This window comes from Sciurus carolinensis, chromosome 8, assembly GCF_902686445.1.
Source record: "Sciurus carolinensis chromosome 8, mSciCar1.2, whole genome shotgun sequence".
NCBI classification, from domain to species: Eukaryota; Metazoa; Chordata; class Mammalia; order Rodentia; family Sciuridae; genus Sciurus; species Sciurus carolinensis.
In genome coordinates, this window is record NC_062220.1 from 51,180,918 (window position 1) to 51,203,518 (window position 22,601).

General features: G+C 34.7%; 1 protein-coding gene across 4 annotated transcripts in view; it reads right to left on the minus strand.

Moving 5' to 3' along the window:
* The window catches only part of Cdk14 (cyclin dependent kinase 14), a 549,244-nt gene that overhangs the window by 263,372 nt on the left and 263,271 nt on the right, over positions 1-22,601 (minus strand). For all 4 annotated transcript variants that reach the window (XR_007109786.1, XM_047560804.1, XM_047560806.1 and 1 more), the window contains one exon: positions 14,137-14,199. Coding sequence is in view for 3 of the 4 variants with exons in the window: in XM_047560804.1 (XP_047416760.1) it covers positions 14,137-14,199 (63 nt within the window). In the remaining variant the exon portion in view is untranslated. The remainder of the gene's footprint in view (positions 1-14,136; positions 14,200-22,601) is intronic.

Here is a 22,601-nt window from a genome sequence, read left to right on the forward strand (position 1 = left end):
TCTGGCTTTGTTTTACATTTCATCAATCTTTGGGGGTAATTTCTTTTCAACCTGGATTTTAAAACACCTCTAGGGGAAGAGTGTACTGTTTAATTAGCTGGTCTTGATTCTTTTGCTGCATACAAATCGTTAACAAGCAGATCAGCAGATGATGCCAAGGATGCAAAAGACACATTCTAAATAACCAAAAGCTGGTCTCACAATGAAACCTGAAAATGCACTACTCATTTTCCCCTGAATGTCTAATATTATGAAATGATATGTGGAATTTTGCTTTTATTTTGTTGTTGATCCTCCACTTTCTAGATATTTTATTTTCTTATAATAAAAATAGGATGAAAACATTCTGAAGAAGCCTGGACAGGTGCTGAGACTGGATGTTAAATTTTTAAAAACATTCTTAAAAGGCCTAATGAAACAGTACTATTTCCTCAAATGCAGAATTAAGAAAGATTCTGTAATATTCACAGTAATGCATAGTAGAAAATCATTATGAGCTAAATGAGAGTTCTAATGGAGAATATGGAGAAAATCGGATGTCATTTGATTTTCCATCTGAACATTAGAAAGTCTCATTTAGGAATCAATTCTCGGTGCCATCTGTATAAGACAATCTTAATTTGGCATAACATTATTCTATCTGTTATACACCTGCTTGTTCTCTGGACTATGAAAGAAAAATAGCAACTTTTCAACCACAACAAACCTCATATCTTTATAATTAGTATCTCTGTTGAAATAAAAAACAAAAACCAGTTTTATGTCAATAGGAGTTCAGATTCTTCAGAGAATAAAGCGGGGAGCTCAAAATCTTTGATTATTTTCAATTATTCAAAGAATAGCAAATGTGGCTTTACAGAAAACCTTCTAGAAAAGTCATTATACCATGGAAACAGAAGTACATTATGTAAAAACATAGGAAGATTCAATCTCATCATGGTAATAAGATGTGAACATCTACATTTCTGGATATCAACTGAAGACAGCATCAATTAATCCTTTCTTTTTTCAACAAAACTTAGTGTTCAGTCTCTCATGCTAATCAATTTTTAAAGAGTTTATGAAAAACTGAAAAAAGGAGGAAATTTTAACCAGGATGATCATTTTTAAAAAACTGAACGGTCCATCTGAAAATTATGAGAATTGTAAAATCACAAACCAATAATTTTTTTTATTCAACTCATCTATGATAGCCAGATCTAAATATGATTTGAATTGAATAGTTTATAAAAGGGAAAAATTAACTAATTTTCCAAAATTCATTCTAGCCAATTTCCTATATACAATTATCTTCTAGAAATTGGTTGCTATGTCTTTAATCATCATAAATATTTATAAGAAGGACAATGTCCCCAGGCTTTTGATACAGGTTTTAAATTGCCCTCCAAGTAATTAATTGCTAAAATTACTCATTTGTCAAAAAATTAGATATAATGCTTAGGAAGAAATAATTAGTTTATGGTGAATACTTACTTCTGAATGCCATATTAATAGTAGACACATTCTGTAGGCAATATAAGTAGCAAAATGATTCTAGAAATTTGTTTAACATTGACTTCTTTTTCTTAGGAGTCTATCTATCCCAGTATGTATTCATCAAAAAATGAAAACATTCATCAAAAAAGGAATATTCATAAAAAATGATTAAACTTTCAAAAAATTTTTTTTGCTGGAAATTAGTACAAAATTAACCAAAATACTCCATATTTTACTATGGCAATAAGGAGCTCTGTACTGTCCCGGTTGGATTTTTTTGTTTGTCTGTTTTTTGTTTTTGTTTTTGCCTCCATTCTTCCATGATACTTTGCCTTTGTAATACTTAAAATTCTCCCCAAGTCACACTAAAAACAATCTCATCTAAAGTGCACAATATTCACATTTTTAACAATAAACAATTATACACAAAACAGAAACACAGACAAATAAATACATTTTCAAAATTCAAGATAAATATTTTAAAACATTTCTATATATCATCTCTATATTGCACAGTGATGAAACCAGAAGTCAAAACTGGCAAATTTAGAAGCAAAAGAATGTGATCACTGTGCTATTGTTTTGTTCACCATAATAAATATCCAATATTTATTACATTCTCATCATTTAATGATCTGTGAAGTACTCAGTCAAACATGAGGTTCTGCACTGCTAAAAGGACATGCTCTTTTAAAGATAATAGCTTATCTCACCTAGTTTTCACATCTCTCTAAATTTTGTAGAACAATTATGCTGTCTTATTTTAGCTTAATTAGTTTTCTTTTAATTAATATCTAGCACAGCATTATGAACAGCTGTTAACTTAGTAAATATTATTCTTATGTTCCTGATTTTGTATTCATAGATTTAAGTGACAATAAATATCACCACATGAAAAAATATGTTAATACATCAAATAGAAATACCCATGAGACATCTGTCACTATGTCATAGTCAGACTTCTTTGAGAATAATTTCACCTGCAGTGCAGATCCTAAATGTAACCCTGGAGGAGGGCCTTGTCTCTCAGCAAACAGTGAAGAAAAACCAATGCATAATTAGGTGAGTGGCCTCCCATGGAAACCAACATGGTAATGAGGGCTGTCTGCTTCCATGCTCTGCAATTCAGATGCCAAAACACAAGGCATTAACAGGCTACATCCATCTATTTTAAAATTTTTCATACCCTCAGAAAAGGCATCACTATTATCTTAAAATGAAAATCATGATAAACCTATGTGACTGAGTACTCACAACATTATAAGTAATCAAGGTAATTACAGTCATTTAATGTGTTAATCATGTGGTACAGGGAAAAAAACACTGGACACAGAGTCAAAAAGCCCTTAATCTCAATGATACTGACAAGTATATGCTATGAAATGAGGGAGCCAGGATACTGGCCCTGAACTGGGCTTAGTTACAGCAGGATCATTTAAAAAGGTGTTTTTGTTTTTTGGCTTTGTTTTGAATTAAGTCCACACTTAATGTATAAATCATTATCATTCAAAAATGTTATTTACAGCTGACTCATGAAGTATGGTGTGACTATCTTTGCTACAAAAATAATTATTTTTCCTGATTCTGGTGTTAGTAAAGAGCTAGTTCTTTTCTTTGTTGGCTTGTTTTCCTTTCGTTTTCTTTGTGCTTATTTACCAATTCAGCACCAAACTCTTCTTCCACCTTGTAATGCTGATGAGAAACATGAGGATCCCACCTAACAATTTTTTCTTAATGAAATCTCTCCTGGAGGCTTCGATCTTGTTTCCACGAGGGGTTGCTTTCTCAGCTGAAGCATAATTGTCATCCCGGAATCACTTCATCCTTGTCCTGGGGATTTTCTTTACCTCTCTTTTGTTTCAGAATCTGTTAAATGGTTTCCTGGTCATCTCTTCCTTTGTTTATTCCCTGAGTCTGAGTAAAGTACATCTCCAAGTAGCCTCCTGAGAAAGAATGTAAGATAGGCAAAATTTCCAACTCCTTGCAAAATGGAACATGATTATTTTACTCTCACACTTCATTAATAGTCTGTATAGAAATCAAGGTTGAAAATAATTTTACTTCCAAATTTTCAAGCTATTATCCCACAGACATCTCCTTTCCTGTGTTACTTTTGACAAACCTAAGGCCATTATAACTATTGATTCTTCGTAGTAAACCTGTTTTCTTTTTGCAGGATTTTTCTTTAAACCCAGTGTTCTGAAATTTTGCAATGAGTATCAGTGTCAGACTACCTTCATTAAATGTTTTGGGCATTTAATGCATGCTCTTCATCTAAAAATTCACATTCTTCACATCTAGAAAAGCCATAGTGTAGTAAATATTCAGTGATTCCCTCCTCTCCTTTTTTCCTCAAATTATTTAGATGTTAGATCTCCTGGATTAGACTTCTAACTTCCCATTTTGTATATTTTGCTTCTTCTGGAAATTTTCTTCAACTTTATCTTCCATCTTTCAATTGTTGTGTTTGTTATATTTTTAATTTGCAAGAACCCCTAAATTCTGCTTTTCAAATATAACACACCAATGGTGGATTAGAGGAAGGCTGCATTTCCAGTTTCTTGGTGATCTGAAACTCAAGCACAGGAGTACTGAATCTCAGAGAGACCGGTGAAAGAGGGAACTCACTGAATTTCAATACTGGAAAGTCACAGTGGCTTAGAGACTCAGAAATTTGGGTGCCTTGAACAAAGAACAAGAAAAGAGTACAGTGGATAAGCTGGTTCACCATAGAGGGGAGGGATAAGACAGTAAGAAACACAAAGAACAGATTTGGCACAGATAAGCAGACTGAACATAGCTGATCGAGAGGTTGCACAGTGAACTGCTGTTTGAAAAGTGCTGCATTTTTCTCAACTGGCAAGCTGAAAGCTGAGGCCAGGAACTATCTTGAAGATACTGCAAATTCAATAAAATCTTTTTGTATTCACAAAACGTTCTTCAAAAAAACTAGGGGAAAAAAAAAGTCCTAAAGTTCATTTAGAAGAATAAAAGACCCAAAATTGCCAAAGCAATTCTAAGTCATAAAAAGCAACATGGGAGGCATCATAAAATCTAACTTCAAATTATACTACAGAGCTATAACAACAAAAAGTGCATGGTACTGACATAAAAACAGACATATGCCAGGCACTATGATATTGGTCTGTAATCCTAGCAACTTGGGAAGCTGAGGCAGGAGGATTGCAAGCTCAAGGCCAACCTCAGCAACTTAGTGAGGCCCTATGCAACTTAAGGAGATCCTATCCTCAAAACAAACAAATAAATAAATAAGGGCTGGAAATATGGTTCAGTAGTTAAGTGCCCCTGAGTTCAATTCCCAGTACTAAAAATATAAAAACAAATACATAGATGAATGATACAGAAGAGAATACAAAGAGACAAACCCCACAGTGACTGTTGACAAAAGTACCAAAAACACACTAGAGAAAAGATAACAATTTAAACAAATGGTTTAAAAGGGAAACCTCATTATCCATAGGTAGAAGAATGAGACTAGATCTTTATCTCTCACCCTGCACAAAAATCAACTTAAAATGGATCAAATATCACACATAACTAATTAGAACAAATTTTAAAAATTAAAAAATGGATCAAATACCTAAAAATTTGACCAGAAACTATGCAACACCAAGAAAAAAAAAACACAGGGTCTACACTCGCATTTGTTGTAGGCAATAACTCTCTATAGAATCCTTAAAGCTCAGGAAACAATGCCAAAGGTTAATAAATGGGATGGCATCACATTTAAAAGTTCTGCACAGAAAACTCTTAGAACTCATAAGTGAATTCAGTAAAGTAGCAGGATACAAGATCAATGCTCATAAATCCAATGCATTTTTATACATAAGTGATGAATCTTCAGAAAGAGAAGTTAGGAAAACTACTCCATTCACAATAGCCTCGAAAAAAATAAAATACTTGGGAATCAATCTCACAAAAGAGGTGAAAGACCTCTACAATGAGAACTACAGAACACTAAAGAAAGAAATTAAAGAACACCTTAGAAGATGGAAAGATCTCCCATGTTCCTGGATAGGCAGAATTAATATTGTCAAAATGGCCATACTACCAAAAGTGCTATACAGATTCAATGCAATTCCAATTAAAATCCCAACGATGTACCTTACAGAAGTAGAACAAGCAATCATGAAATTCATCTGGAAGAATAAGAAACCCAGAATTGCTAAAGCAATCCTTCGCAGGAAAAATGAAACAGGGGGTATTGCAATACCTGAACTTCAACTGTACTACAAAGCAATAGTAACAAAAACGGCATGGTATTGGTACCAAAATAGACAGGTAGATCAATGGTACAGAATAGAGGACATGGACACAAACCCAAATAAATACAATTTTCTCATACTAGACAAAGGGGCCAAAAATATGCAATGGAGAAAAGATAGCCTCTTCAATAAATGGTGCTGGGAAAATTGGAAATCCATATGCAACAAAATGAAAATAAACCCATATCTCTCACCGTGCACAAAATTAAACTCAAAATGGATTAAGGACCTCGGAATCAGACCAGAGACCCTGCATCTTATAGAAGAAAAAGTAGGTCCAGATCTTCAACATGTCGGCTTAGGACCAGACTTTCTCAACAGGACTCCCATAGCACAAGAAACAAAAGCAAGAATCAACAACTGGGATAGATTCAAACTAAAAAGCTTTCTCTCAACAAAGGAAACTATCAGCAATGTGAAGAAAGAGCCTACAGAGTGGGAGAAAATCTTTGCCAATCATACTTCAGATAGAGCACTAATCTCCAGAATCTATAAAGAACTCAAAAAACTCAACACCAAGACTACAAATAACCCAATCGACAAATGGTCTAAGGAAATGAACAGACACTTCACAGAAGAAGACCTACAAACAATCAACAAACATATGGAAAAATGTTCAACATCTCTAGTAATAAAAGAAATGCAAATCAAAACCACCCTAAGATTCCATCTCACCCCAATCAGAATGGCGATTATCAAGAACACAAGCAACAACAGGTGTTGGCGAGGATGTGGGAAAAAAGGTACACTCATACATTGCTGGTGGGGTTGCAAATTAGTGCAACCACTCCGGAAGGCAGTATGGAGATTCCTTAGAAAACTTGGAATGGAACTACCATTTGACCCAGCTATCCCACTCCTTGGCCTATACCCAAAGGACTTAAAATCAGCATACTACAGAGATACAGCCACATCAATGTTCATTGCTGCTCAATTCACCATAGCCAGATTGTGGAACCAACCTAGATGCCCTTCAGTTGATGAATGGATAAAGAAACTGTGGCATATATATACAATGGAATATTACTCAGCCATAAAGAATGATAAAATTATGGCATTTGCAAGCAAATGGACGAAATTGGAGAATATCATGCTAAGTGAGATAAGCCAATCTCAAAAAAACAAAGGAAGAATGATCTCGCTGATAAGTGGATGATGATACATAATGGGGCGTGGGAGAGGTTAGTTTTAGGGTTAGTTAGTTAGGGAGGGAGGCAAGAATGGGGGAAGGAAGGACTGTATAGAGGGAAAAGAGGGATGGGAGGGGTGGGGGGAAGGGGAAAAAATAACAGAATGAATCAACCAACATCACCCTATGTAAACGTATGATTACACAAATGGTATGCCTTTACTCTATGTACAAACAGAGAAAGAACATGTATCCCATTTGTTCACAATAAAAGAAAAAAAAAAGAAAAAAAAAAAAAAGTTCTGCACAGCAAAGGAAACAAGGATGTGAAGAGACAATCAACAGAATGGGAGGAAAGCTTTGCTAGCTATTCTTCTGACAGAGGATTGATATCCAGAATATATAAAGTACTCAAAAAAAAATAACCCTAACAAACAAATAACTTAATTAACAAACAGGCAAACTAAACAGACATTTCTCAAGAGAAATACAAATGGCTAGCAAATATATTTTAAAAAATGTTCAACATGATTAGCAATTAGGGAAATGCAAATCAAAACTGCATGGAGAGTTCATCTCACTCTAGCAGACATCAGGAATGTCAACAGTAGGGCTGGGGCTGTATGACTCAGTGGTAGAGCACTTGCCTAGCATGTGTAAAGCACAGGGGTCGATTCTCAGAACCACGTACAAATAGTAAATAAAATAAAGGTATTGTGTCCATCTACAAATAAGACAAATTGTTTTAAATAATGTAAACAAAAATAAATACTGAAGAGGATATGGAGAAAAAGGAACACTTTTATACTATTGGTAGTATTAAAAATTAGTATTGTGAATTAGCATTTACCATCAGTATGAAGCTTTCTCAAAAGATTAGAAATGGAACCACCAAATGACCAGATTTATCACTCCTTGGTATTTGTCCTAAAGAAATAAAGTCATCATACAATAGTTCTACATGTATACCCATATTTACAGCAGCACAATTCACCACAGACAAATTATGCAACCAGCCCCTACATCTGTCGGTGAATGAACGAATGAAGAAAATGTGGCATGTGTGTGTGTGTGTGTGTCTGTCTGTCTGTCTGTCTGTCTGTCTGTGTCTGTGTGTGTATGAATGAAATGTGGCACATATGTGTGTACACATGTGCACACACACAGGAGTTTTATTCAGCTGTAAAGAAGAATGAAATATGTCATTTGCAGGAAAATGGATGGAACTTGAGAACATTATGTTAAGCCAAATAAGTAAAATGCAGAAAGTCAAGGGTTGTATTTTTTTTTTCTCATATGTGAAAGCTAAAAAAGAATAAAAGGAAAAGACAGGTACATGTGTAGTGGCAGGGGTAGGGGAAGAATCTCATGAAATTCAAAGGGAGATGAGCAAAGGAAAGGGATCAGGTGGCAGGAAAAGATGGGTAAGGGTAAATACTGGGGAATGATACTGACCAAATTACATTGGTATATTGTATGCATATATGAATATGCAACAATGAATTCCACCATTAAGTAAACTATAATGCACTAATAAAAAAAGAAAAAACCATTCTTTTAATTAATGAATGATCTTGATTTAATTCTCTGAGACTATTAATAAAAATTTCATTCAAAGTTGCCATCTCTATCTTTCTATATTCAATCAATAGGAGCACCTTTGCCTACTCAAATTTATACATTTGTTAGCTAGGATATTTTTAATTTGTTCTAATTAGTTATACATGAAAGTAGAATGCATTTTGATGCATGATACATAAATGGAGTATAATTTCTCTTCTGGTTGTACATGATAGAGGATCACATCAGTTACATAGTCATATATGCACATAGGATATTAATGTCTATCCTTCCTACCCCCATACTCACTCCCCTTTCTTCACTATCCTCTGCCTAATCACAAGTACCTCTTTTCTTTCCTAGCACCCCCTTTATTGTGAATTAGCCTCGGCATATCAGAGAAAATATTCAGTCTTTGATGTCTTGGATTTGGCTTATTCTCTTAGTACGATTTTCTCAAACTCCATCCATATACTAGCAAATGCCATAATTTCATTCTTCTTTAAGGCTGAGTAATATTCCATTGTGTATATATGCCACATTTTCTTTTTTTTTTTTTTTTTTTTTTTTTGCGGTGCTGGGGATTGAACCCAGGGCCTTGTGCTTATGAGGCAAGCACTCTACCAACTGAGCTATCTCCCCAGCCCTATGCCACATTTTCTTTGTCCATTCATCTGCTGAAGAGCACCTAGGTTGGTTCCATGGTTTAGGTATTGTGAGTTGAGTGGCTATAAACATTGATGTGTCTGTGTCACTGTAGTATGCTGATTTTAAGTCCTTTGGGTATATTCCTAGGATGAGATAGCAGAGTCAAACTGTGGTTCCATTTGAAGTTTTCTAAGGAATCTCCATACTGCTTTCCACAGTGGTTGCACCAAATTGCAGTCCCAAAAGTAATGTATGAGTGTACCTTTTTCTCCACATCCTTGCCAACATTTATTGTTGCTTGTATTCTTGATAATTATCATTCTGACTGGAGTGAGATGAAATCTCAGAGTAGTTTTGATTTGCATTTCACTAATTGCTAGGGATGGACATTTTTTCATACATTTGTTGATCAACTATATTTTCTCTTCTGTGAAGTGTCTGTTCAGCTCCTTAGTCCATTTCTTAATTGAGTTATTTGGTTTTTTTGGTGTTAAGTTTTTTGAGTACTTTATATGTCCTGAATATTAATACTCTATCTGAGATGCATGTAGTAAAGATTTTCTCCCATTCTGTACGTTTTCTCTTCACGTTATTGTTTCCTTTGCTGAGAAGCAACTTTTTAGTTTGAATCCATCCCATTTATTGATTCTTGATTTTACTTCTTGCAGTTTTTGCTACATATGAATGTCCTGTTTTCCCAGCACCATTTGTTGAAGAGGCTGTATTCTCTCCAATGAACGTTTTTGGTGCCTTTGTCTACTATGAGATAACTGTATTTATGTGAATTTGTCTCTGTCTTCTAATCTGTACCATTAGTCTACATATCTGTTTTGGTGCCAATACCATGCTGTTTTTGTTACTGTGGCTCCTTAGTATAGTTTAAGGTCTGGTATTGTGATGCCTCTTGCTTCACTCTTCCTGCTAAGGATTGCTTTGGCTATTCTGGGTCTCTTATTTTTCCAAATGAAATTCGTGATTGCTTTTTCTAGTTCTATGAAGAATATAATTGGAATTTTAATAGGAATTGCACTAAATCTGCATAATGCTTTTAGTAGTATGGCCATTTTGACAATATTAACTCTGCCTAACCAAGAGCATGGGAGATCCTTCCATCTTCTAAGGTCTTCCTTAATTTCTTTCTTTAGTGTTCTGTAGTTTTCATTGTAGAGGTCTTTCACCTCTTTTGTTAAATGATTCCCAAGCATTTTTTTTTGAGGCTATTGTGAATGGGGTGGTTTTCCTAATTTCTCTTTCAGTGGATTCATCATTGGTGTATAGGAATGCATTTGATTTATAGGTGTTGATTTAATAACCTACTACTTTGCTGAATTCATTTTTTTTTAACCAGGATATTTATTGTAGAGTTGTCTGAATTCTTTTCCTCTGTTCTCTTAGACTGAGCAGATTCTCCAGAGAAGAAAGCAAGATACCTGTTTTCTGAAGCACCCCAGGTCAGACCCTGTGTCCAGTTCTCTCGTGTACCTTCCCACCTGCCTAGCACTACTGTTAATATGGAGGTTGCAAAAAATTAAAGCTGACTTACTTTTCCTCCCCTGTTGGTAAGAAGCAATGGAGGTGGGCAGGCTACAGGTTTATGGGGAGAGCAACAGACCAGGATCCCCAGCAATCACACATATCCTCCAGTCTACGGAGTTTGCAGGGAGTGGTAGGGGTTGAGGGAGACAGATTGAGTTGTGTAGGGTTTCAGAGAAAACAAGAGGGCACTATGGGTCATGATAGGAGTCCTGGATTCTCCTTCAGTCTGAGTGAATGCCCACTCTTCCAACTTAAAGAGATTTTAAATTTTGATACTAATTCAGTGAGTTGAAAAGAGGATCCATATCATATATATGTTATTATTACTTTATATTACATTATATATAGTATGTCCTCCTGGGTGACTGTACTGTGGAGTCTAGTTTAAAGAGCTCATTGATGATGAGTGATGAGGTTTCCTGGGATTCAACCATGCCAAGAATTAAAATAGTTAGTACTGCCTTGGAAAATCCTCATAGAGCCAAGATTTTACTAGCTACGGGTAAAGGAATCCCTATATAGCAATATATATTGCCGCCTTTCAGTTATTCAAAATGATATACAATGAGGTAAATCATATCACATTCTTTTAAAGGCAAAGAAATACACAGTATAGCATCAATCTGTGACCACATTGAACAACTCGTGAGTGGAAATAATTCCTGCTGTATTTAGCCAATATCTAGATTTATTGCAGGTGTCACATCTAATTCTTTTGACATTATTTCTATGCTCATTCACTATTAAGTTTCTTAGTATACCCAAAGAAGAAGTATCTCTCACAGTATCAGTGCTTGTTTATTTTTGGCACAGTGCAACCTGAACTTGAAATAAGTGGTAAATTTTGAGTATCTGACATATGATGAAAGGCCATGATATGAAAGAAAAGCGTGTAAAATGTGGACAAGAACTGCTGTAGTTTGAGGGACTATATCCTAGTTAGTGAAAAACAGCCACCTGGACATGCATCTCCCCAGGGCCATTAGGAGATAAGAAAAAATAAAAAGGAATGGAAGAAGCAGAACATACAGTAAATGATGGTGGCTTGAGGGCACAGAGCACAAAAATGGTCTGTGAAATGAATTTTCTTTCTTTGTTTCACCAGTAAAATTCTCTACAGCACTTATTCATACCTAGCAACACCAAGAGGGGTGGTTGAGAAAACTGAATTAGGATAATAAAGCCAAGTGGTATCATTACTCTTTGAAAATCTACAGTCACTTCTTTAATTCCATCCTATCACTGAATTTGAATCAAAAAGTCAATCGTAGTTCAGAATACCTGCTGATTTCCACTGTAGCTGCTACACCTTTGGGATCCCCAGAGCTAAAGGTAAAGACCTTTCTACAGATTCCTGGGTGAGAGTGGTAAACAGGAATATGAATGCATTTGTACCATTAATTCTTAACTCAATCAACTCTGAAAAGGAAGTATGTGAATGTACAAAGGAAAGAACTTGAGTTTTTATAATGTTAAAAAATTATGTTTATGTTATGATATTGTTAGATATTATTATGGTATTGTACATGCTATTGATACAGTTAGACTTGAATGTAGGCAAGACATTAAAACAAGCATTTTCATCTACTAAAATTTCTTCCCCAACTATTAAAAAACTATGGCAACGGACTTCATAAAACAGATTTTTATGAAAATAAATTAATCAAATTCATAATAAAGAAAATCTTTCAAGAAAAAAGGATATATATATAAAAATCAATAGACTATAAGTGCCATATTGATTATTTATTTAAAAGAGAACTGTTTTTCCAATTTCCTACAAGTTCCTGTATTTTAAACTGTATTACTTACCACCATAAAAACCTTTGTTATTAATGTCATAAATATTAAAAACACCTATGATTTATTAAAAAAAACAAACTGGTAGGAAAATGAACAACATGTAAGAAAATGGACAATGTGTAAAAACAGCAATACATATAAAGTGAATTACAAATGGTAAGGGAACATGAAAAGATGCTCTATGTCACCAAAAGTCAAACACCAACATTCCAGACTTACTAATCAGAATGGCAAAATTTAAAATGATCAGCTATAGTCAATGCTGGGAAGAGTAGAGGGAAACAGTCCACCTGTGGTCTATAGTCTTGTGGGCAAAAGTTCTAGTCAAACTCATGAATACAGAAATTGTACCTCTGCCTTAAACAAGCAATTCCATTAAGTATCTATACAAGAGAAATAAATCATAATGATTTTATACTAATATTTACTCTAGGATCATTTATAATAGCCATATTCTGGAAATAATTTAAGAATTCAAAAATAAGGAACTGTTAAAATTATTGTTTATTCATACTACGGAATAATATACAGTTATCTGAAAGACTGAGTTACATCATCATATATTGATTTTAAAAGATATTCATGGTATATTTCATGTGGGAGGGGTGGGGGGGAAGGGGAAAAATAACAGAATGAATCAAACATTACCCTATGTAAATTTATGATTACACAAATGGTATGCCTTTACGCCATGTACAAACAGAGAAACATCATGTATCCCATTTGTTTACAATAAAAAAAAAGATAATAGGTACTATTTTTCTAAAGGAAAAAGAAATACACAAAACATCATGTATGCATATTTATCTATAAAAGCAAAGTAAAAACTACAAAACAAAAAATATATCATGTTTTAAAGACTGATGTAAATAACAAAGGGAAGGAATGGAGACTAATCATGTTACTTCAAATGCATCTACAATACTCAAATGGTTCTTAGGATCAAGAAATGAAGCCCTTGAATTACAAAATGTAAGTACACTAAGCCTTTAGATAAAGTTTTGAAATCTTCTAATTCTTAGCCTATGCTAAGATGAGTCTTCTGTTTTAAGGTTGAAATTTTACAATAATTTCTCAAGATGTTTGCTAGGTCAAAAATCTCAGCACTTCATTCTTTTGACACAGTCATCAAATTCCTCGTAAAGGAAATAAAAAAGAGCAGTAGGTAGTAGAACTTTCATCTGTTTTATACATACAAATGAAAAATTAAGGAGCTGGGGATTTGCCTCGGTGGTAGAGCGCTAGCATACATAAGAGCCTGGGTTCAATCACCAGAACCATGAAAAAAAAAAAAAAAAAACTAATGAATGAAAACTCACATACTGTGAACACATCATAACACCATTTTGGATCATAAGCATGCTTATGTTGAAATCAATTGGCACCTTGGTATGGGGTTCCTAGTTAGAGCTACAGAACTCCTCTACTGAAAGCAGTGTTAAAATAGGATTCCAGTGTATCCCACTCATTGCTGGCAAATGCTTCTCCATGAAGAAAAAATAGAGTATGATCTAAATAAATATTCTCCAGGGAAAATATTGAATGATAAAAGTTTCTACCAACTAAACTGAATGATTATATAACTGTTCTTCATAAAGAAAATTTTAACTTTAAATTATGACAGAGATGTTAGGCTTAAGCTCAATAAAATGAACATGAAAAATGGTAACCAGTGGCTTGAAAAATCTCTTTTCCTACCTTCACATTATCTGGATGGAGCCCCCCAGGGTGCTTGTCCATGTACTGACATAAATCAGTGTGCTAGAAGGAAAAAGGGAAAATGTATTAATATCCCTCTGGCTGTAACATGATGAATCAATATTTTTCTACTTCAAAGTCACCATTACCTTCTGAACAAAGCAAATACAAGACAAGTGTGTGGATTTTTAGTATATCCACTGGTATGTTCCCCCATCCCCATTTTTAACCATGACTGAATCATTATCTTTACCTCAGGTTTTATGTTAAACATGTCAATGTATTAAAAGGAATACATGTCCATAATTTGCTAAGTATTTAATTTCCTCCTCATTAAATACATATCATTATAATTTAACTAAAATAATAAAAACAAAAACCAACTAATCCAATTGCAATTTTAATGAATTCATATTTTCTAAATACAAATCCAAGTTATTATTTATTTCATATGAGACAAAAATACTCCAGATCTATTACTCTAGTAAAGTTTAGACTGGACTAATTTAAACTTTTCATGTCTATATTCATCAAAAAATAATTTCAATTTTCCAGAACTCAAAAATATATGAGTAAACTAACTTTATAAATTATAGAAATACATTTAAAATCATAAAGAAAAGACATCCAAATATATGCTAAAAAGAATATCCTAGATAACATCTTAAGCTGTTAATCTTTTAAATATGGCAGGTTCAATTTGACAAAAATGTATTTTTTTTCTGTTTATATTATGAACTACACACAATTTTTCAAAAAAGTATGCAGAGTTGTTCAAAAGTTTTCTTCTTTTATGGCTACTATAAATTGCAACTTAATTATCCTATAAAAGTCAACAAACAGGAGCACATTTGTGTCCCTTTATTAGGCTTGACTTATTGAGGAATTACAAGTTTTATAACACATTCAAGAACCTTGTTGTAGCCATCAGGACAATTAAAATTTTGTTACTGAGTTGTTATTGTATACCCTATGGTAAGTGTTGAGGATACAGAGAATACAGAGCAGAATTTGTCCTTCATTCATCCATTCTGTACTTCTTGAGCCCTTACTATGTTCCAGGAACCACACTTGGTCACCATGACACAATGCAATAAAACGGATGTGCATCGGAAAAGAACAGACACGCCAGGAAACAGTACAGTGAGCTGTAAATCATGTAAAGAACAGTAGTGCTCTGAAATTGGTTAACTTCTTCTCATCTTCTGCTCATGTCTTACTTAGATGTAAGTTCTTCTAGAGGCCTTTCTGAAATCTTTAGACTATATGAGTTTCCCTTTGCTACATGTTAGGTAAAGCCAAAAAAAGCAGGACAGACAGAGTAAGTGCTAGTAGACACACTCTGACACATAACTGCCTGTATCTAGGGCCACATCCGAAGCTTATGTGTTGAAGGCTTGGTCCCCAGCTGGTACTGCTTTTGGGATGTGATGGAAAGTTTAAGAGGTAGGGCCTAGTAGAGGGAGCAGGTCACTGAGGGCATGCCTTGAAGGGTTCATTTTATCCCCAGACCCTTCCTTTCTCTCTCTTTTCCTTTGGTTCCTGGCTGCCATAAGGTGAGCAGCTCTATTCTACAATGTGTTTTATACCATGATGTTCTGATTAACTGTCCAAAGTGACAAAGCCAAATGACCACGGACTATAATCTCTAAACTATGAGCCAAAATATATCTTTTCTTTTTAAAATTGATCTTCTCAGGTATTTTGACACAATGATGGAAAGCTGACTACAGAAGTAGAGAAAAAATTTCTGCTCCTCTAGACATGCCTGATGATGTTCTCAGTATATTTCCAGTGATATTAGTATTATGAATTGAAGAAGAGACCTTTTCCAGAAATTAGTTCTTTGGAAATTTAATAAAGATTTTCCCAAGCATTTTAAATTTTAAAACCCATATTTCTTCAGACACAGGTATGAAAATATGTGTGTGTGTGTGTGTGTGTGTGTGTGTACATGTTCACACACATCACACACATACACACATGGTTGTCACTGGCTGTGTAGCCTTGATCTACATAAGTTCTGTATATCAGTATTACCCTCATCTGTGAAAAGATAATCCTAGTACACCCACCTCATATGGTTTTTGTGAAAATTAATGAGTAAATATCCATAATACTTTGAGAACTTTGCCCAGTACCTGGTAGATACTATAGATGATGATGGTGATTTTCTGTGGTGCGTTTAGGGGTAAGAATAGTGAGAAAAGGATCACAATTTTAAAAAACAAATGCTAAATCTACGCAGAAAATAAGTGATCCTGGGATTAGTACTTCACCTTGATGTGGGTGTTTCTCCTACCTGCATGCCTAGACATTCTCATTCACACTTCTCAGCTCCTGCACTCAATCTCTTAAAGTACATGCAGCAAACACAACATGAACCTCACATTGCTCTGGGTGATTAGGGGCAAGAATCTGAAAAATTTCAGATAGAAGAAAGGACAGGAAGCAGTACAAGGGCACACTTTGTACCCCAACATCCATGTGTCACAAATTGTTTCTTTACCTATATTAAAAACTGCTTCTTTCTCCCTCCTTTTTATTATTATTATTATTATTATTATTATTTTAGTTATACATGACTATAGAATCCATTTTGACATAATTATACAAGCACGGAATATATCTTATTCTAATTCTGACCCCAATACCTCTCCTTCCCCTTCCCCTTCCCCACCCCTACTCCCTTCCCTCTATTGATCTTTCTGACATTTACCATAGTTATTTTTTTAATTAATTTCTAGTGTATGTACATGAAGGTGAGATTCACTGCAGTGTATTTATATATGTACATATGCCCTCCTTTTGAAATTCACAGTACTCTACTTGAGTCTGCATTAGATTTGTCCAAATTACAACTTTCATTACGTCTTTTCTCCCCCTCTTCTTCTCCTCCCCCCACCTTTTTCTTCTTTTTGGTACCAAAGATTTAACCCAAGTGTGCTTAAGCACTGAGTCACACCCCTAGCCCTATTCATTTTCTTTTTGATTTTGAGACAGGGTCTCCCTAAGTTGCTGAGACTGGCCTTGAACTTGCAAATCTCCTGCCTCTGCCTCCCAAGTTGCTGGGATTACAGGCTTGTGCCACTATGCATGGCTAAAATATCTTCTTTCTTGACAACTTCTTTCCTTAGTTCAACTCATTAGATTATGTGACCCTTATGATTTGCACTGGTCCAGAAATATAGAACTTAACAAAACATGCCAGAAGGCACTTCTTAGTCATTTCAGTGTTAAAGTCATTGGAGGTATAAGAGTTCTAACAGAAGGCCCCTATGGCATTTAACAAACAGATCACGCTCTTGGAATACCCTGATAAATTCAGATCCATCTATCTGGCTTGATCTCTATTTCTAGTTTCTAATACCAAAAGGAACATGCACAGGTACAGTAGCTCCCTGGTAACACCTGAGTGTCTACTATGGCTCTGAGCTAACACCTCCTCCTTCCTCACTGCACTGTGCCTCACGGCATCCACCCACACCTCTCCTCTTATTCACTCCATCTCTGCTGCTGCTCTTCATCATAATACCATTAGAAGCATTAGAAGTGCTTGTGCCTGACAGGTTTTTATCTGACTGCCTAGGAACAGCACATCAATATTCCATGGAGTGGGTGGTTTTGAAGGAAGCTATCCGGGTGGCTAGACTTACAAACCAAGCAGAAGACAAGAGGGAGTACAGACAGTGGCTCTAAAGTCTCAAGCTCCACATGAGCACATATTCTCCTTGTTGATTACCCATTAGGTAGCATCTATTTGGTTATTTACAAAGGTGCAGAAATGTTTCTAAGGGAAGGAATTCAAGGAGAGTATCTGAAATCAGAACCTCCTAAAGGATAAATGTTTACTGTAAAATAACTTGTAAGATTTAGAATTTGTTTCCTCATATTACTTTCTTGTGGCTGGATCAATTAGAAGGCAGAAGACAAATCTCCCTTTGGAAAAGGCAGGATATGGAAATAACATGGAAAACTGAAAAATCCCTTTACTCATAAGCATTTTCACACCATGGAGTCTTGGTTAATTTCAATCATATGCAGGACTAAGAATAACAATGACCAACATTAGTCATGAGCTGCATGCACCCATGAGGTTTACACAGAAAGAAAGCTCCAAAGATAAATTATGTATACCACGATAACCTTTAAAAGGTCTGGTTGGAAAATAACTCTTTTGAAGAAGATCAGAAGAAAGAGGCCAGCGGAAGAAAAAGATGGGCAACAGCTGGACTGTGACATTCACTTCTTCATATTTTCCATTCCACATCCCTTACCTTTATTCAATCTGGCCTGGGTCAGAGAAAAGAAGCAATATCCTCCCCATAAAGTCACAAATAAGAAAGCTAGCTGAACCCCAGACAACCTGTTGAACACAAAATGGTGCCTAATTTCCAGGGCAGAAGCAAGTATATGTCAATGGCTAAGTAGGCTTAGTACATATTTACATGTTTTTTTTATTTTATCTAACCCATTATCATGAAGTGGGATTTTTCAGTCATTGGCCCTTCAAATAGTCAAACCTCCTATTCAAGAGGCATCAAATTCCTGACAGTAGTTCTGCTTTTGCAATAACCTTGACTTTCATATTGGACTTTTCTCATCAAGCAAATAAAGCCCCTTTCAGAACACATGTATTTGTTTCCATTCTTCTATAATGTTAAGGATGAAGTTCCAGTATTTGTCAGTTAATTCTAATGTTCTTCAGAAGCACTGCCAAAATATTAGGTTGAAAATAACACAGCCATATTTTTAAGCTACTAGGCTAAAAATAAGGAAGTCTTCTAGTGGAGATAACCAACTGAAGTCCTCACTTTGAAGTCTGGTAGCAGAGCATCCACAGCCCTTACTTCTGTCTCATTCAATTTTCCTTTTACCAGGGAGAGGAGAGTCAGTATATTCAATCTTGGTGTAGATTTTGTAACACTTTAAAGACCTCTGTTTCACAAGCATAAGAAAATTAAAAGATTACAGAAGATAAAATCAATCCTGACTTTAATAGGAGGGCTTGCTTATTTAACGTTTAAACACCGAAGTTCAGTCATTTGAAACTCAGCTAACCAAACCAAACAAAAAATTAAGTGGAAACATATGATTTAAAAAGCTGGAATATGTTAAGAGGTTCCTGATAACATGTGAAATTAGAAGTATAAAATACACAGCCCTCCCTCCCTCCGTTGATCTTTGTTTAAGGTCCCTAGTCCACATCCAAGTTTGATTCTAGATACCCCAATCTGATCCAAGTAAATCTTTAAATGGTGTCCTTAATGGCAAAAGATCATATCAAGTTATTTCCAATTTTTGAAAGAAAAGAGCAATTATTTCCACTCTTGGTGTCTCATATGGTCCCCAAATTTAAGCAGGAAGAGTGACTCTTAGTGTGACAAAGGTCACTTTCCTTATTGTCCATGCCTAGGACACAAATGACATCACAAAGTCACACACACACACACACACACACACTCTCTCTCTCTCTCTCTCTAACTAAAACCACACTGAAGGATGGTCATGACTTGGGAAGAATATATAGTGTTGTAGTTTTTAATGTATTTCACCTGTAGCTCATTACATTTGTAATTTACTGGGGAATCGCAACTGCTACAGGGAATAGAAGAAAACTTACAGAAGGGGAATCTCCTTTCTTCTGCTGCAATCATGGCCATTTTCCTCTAGGTATAATCTCCATTTTAATCAGTTCACATTGTTGTAAGAATTAGACATCAAATTACTGTGCAGTTAGATTCAAACTGCTCTTACAGGCAGTCCACAGATTTAAATTGACTTTGAAATTGTATTTTTCACTGTTAAGCTTTAAAAGTACTCATCTATTTCACTCCCAAATCATAATTAATGAAATCATAATGTTTTGAGTTCCAAAACATGAGAATCCTTCATTAACAAGGAAATAATGAAAAGAAACTTTAAACAACCTATCTTTAAAAGAAAATCACAGTCATTTAGAGTATTTAATAGAGGAAATTTGTAACCACTACATATCAGAGGGGCTCATTTTTAAAACAATAGTTATAAAAGAAAAACTCTGTAAGTACTCAATCAAATATTAGTTAGGCTTCATGCTAATATATTAAAAAGCACACCATTTTTAACAGCAAAGACATTCATAAACCTGTACATGAGTGCTATTTCTTCCCTCTGAAGTGGAGATTCTAATTCCAACTAAAGTATTGTGCTTCCGATTACATTATAAGACACAGTATGACAATGGAGATGATGTGGCCTTTCAATCTACTTCATCATCACAATCAAAGATATATTATTCCCCAATATTTCACCATGCCTGCACTGACTTATTTTACATATATCAAAGCCTGTTTCTGGATTATTTTATTTTTTCTTGGTTAAGCCACATAGGAAATATTTGAAATTCTATGAGTAAAACCACATACATATTCCCTAGAGAGGGTAAAGGAAGTTAACCCACAAAGCAGTTTTCACTACATAAAAATTCTTCCATAACAATCACAATGCTACAATCCTTTCCTAATTAAATCATCCATTTCTTTTTAATCATATAATGTATTCTCCTCCTTTTGGGTAATAATAAACCTATATGTGGCTGTCCCATAATTCTGCTTAAATGGTTCCAGCTGTCATTTCTGAATCCAAAATGCATGAGCAGCCTGAGGCTGGTAACTGGAACAGGAAGCATTTCGAACCATATTCCCATCATGTAAAACCAGCAACCTAAAAAATTTCTTCCATTAAAACAATCCCCCCCCCAAAAAAAAGTACTATTTGACTTCTGGCAATGACATCAGAGGGAGACAGATTGGACAGTTCTGCCAAGGCGAAGACTGTTGTAAGTCATTCTTCTCTGATAAAAAGAAATCAAAAAATTAGAGCAGACATGTTCCAATGGTTGTATCTGAAGTAGTTTCACATCATAGGGCCTAATTCTTAAACCCAAATGTAACTATATCTTTATCTATATCAATGTAATTTATTTATTTTTTTCATTAAACTTCTAAGTGGTACAAATAATTTTTCTTTTTATAAGATAAATAAATTCAATGTATAATTTGGGAATGTTTCAAGAAATTGGTGGAAATTTTCTAGAAAGACAGTCAGCAGAACCATACACTATTCCAGCATTAAAAGAGTGTGTAAATGTGCCCTGGTGAAACAGTGGAGGGGAGGGTTATTCAGCAGGGTTTATACACCCTGCAGCAAACCATCTACAGGCTTGAGCCACATAACAAATTCTAAGAGTGTCGATGTTTCAAAAGATGTTCTCAATATTTTGAGACCTACTTTAGTTTTTAAAGGAAAAATAAAAAGCTAAATAGAATAAGGAATGAAATGTTCTGATCTTCTAACTTCCTCAAGAATTTGGAAAAAAGAAGAGAAAAACAGCTTAAACTGGGCCACACAAAGGTTTTTTGGACTCAAAACTTGAGATACAAGGGAAAACAGTGAAGAACAGGAATAGTTCTCACTCTGAAAAGACTTTCTGAAGCTGCTCTGCTAGAAACATGGAAAATCCTAAAATTATAGTTGGGAGCAACATATAGGAAAGGAACTAAAAAACCAAGAATGAGAGAGGAAAAGAGAAGAAATAAAGAGCAGGGAGGGAAACCTGAGGAAACAAAGGCGGCCACTCTGGAATAACTTTGCTGGCTACACAGTTGATGTGAGTCTTATTTATAAGTTTGGTGCTAGGGGTTAAGGCTAAAACCCACATAGGGCCTGGTCAGGCCAGACATGTGGCTTAGAAAACTCTATGAACTACACTGTCATGAGCATCAGGTATGTGTTTTTCTTAATTTTAAATTATCATCAAAAAGAAAAAAATGTAATTTGGTAATATTTCAGTTACGTTTTTGGCATAAAACTTATCAATTTTCAAATTCTTATGAGTGAAGGACTGTAAAATGTACAAAGATAAATAAAAATATTCACTAGTTAGGGGCTTATTGAAGACCTTGGGGAAAATAAAAATGACAGTAAGATAAATGCCAATATATTCTTCCTCTTAAGTAATATGAAATACCTATGACCTTGTTTATATCATTTGACCCAGAGGTAACAATTTGTAAAGGCTTTTTCCCAAGGCAATAAATACAGAAGGTTATATTAGAAGCAATTTATTATGATTTTGCAATGTAAAATTCCATGGAGTTCTTCAACATGATCACAAATTCCTGATTATTTATGGGACAAAGATTGTAGAATACAAACTACAAGATGGACTGATCAAATATATCTTGAGTTGGAGAACTAGCTTGAAAAAAATTTATATTACAAATGTAGAGTTCACCTAACTCTTCCAGGCTGAAGGTAATACACAGAAGGGTAAAGCTTTCAGAGAAAGTCCTGATAAACAATGAAGTATATGAAATGCCTTTTATGTATAGTATGAAAGAGGACATTTATATTTCTATTCCTATGGCATACCTGAAGCATAAGTACTTTTAATTAAAGGTTTCTGTTTTCTAAATAAAATT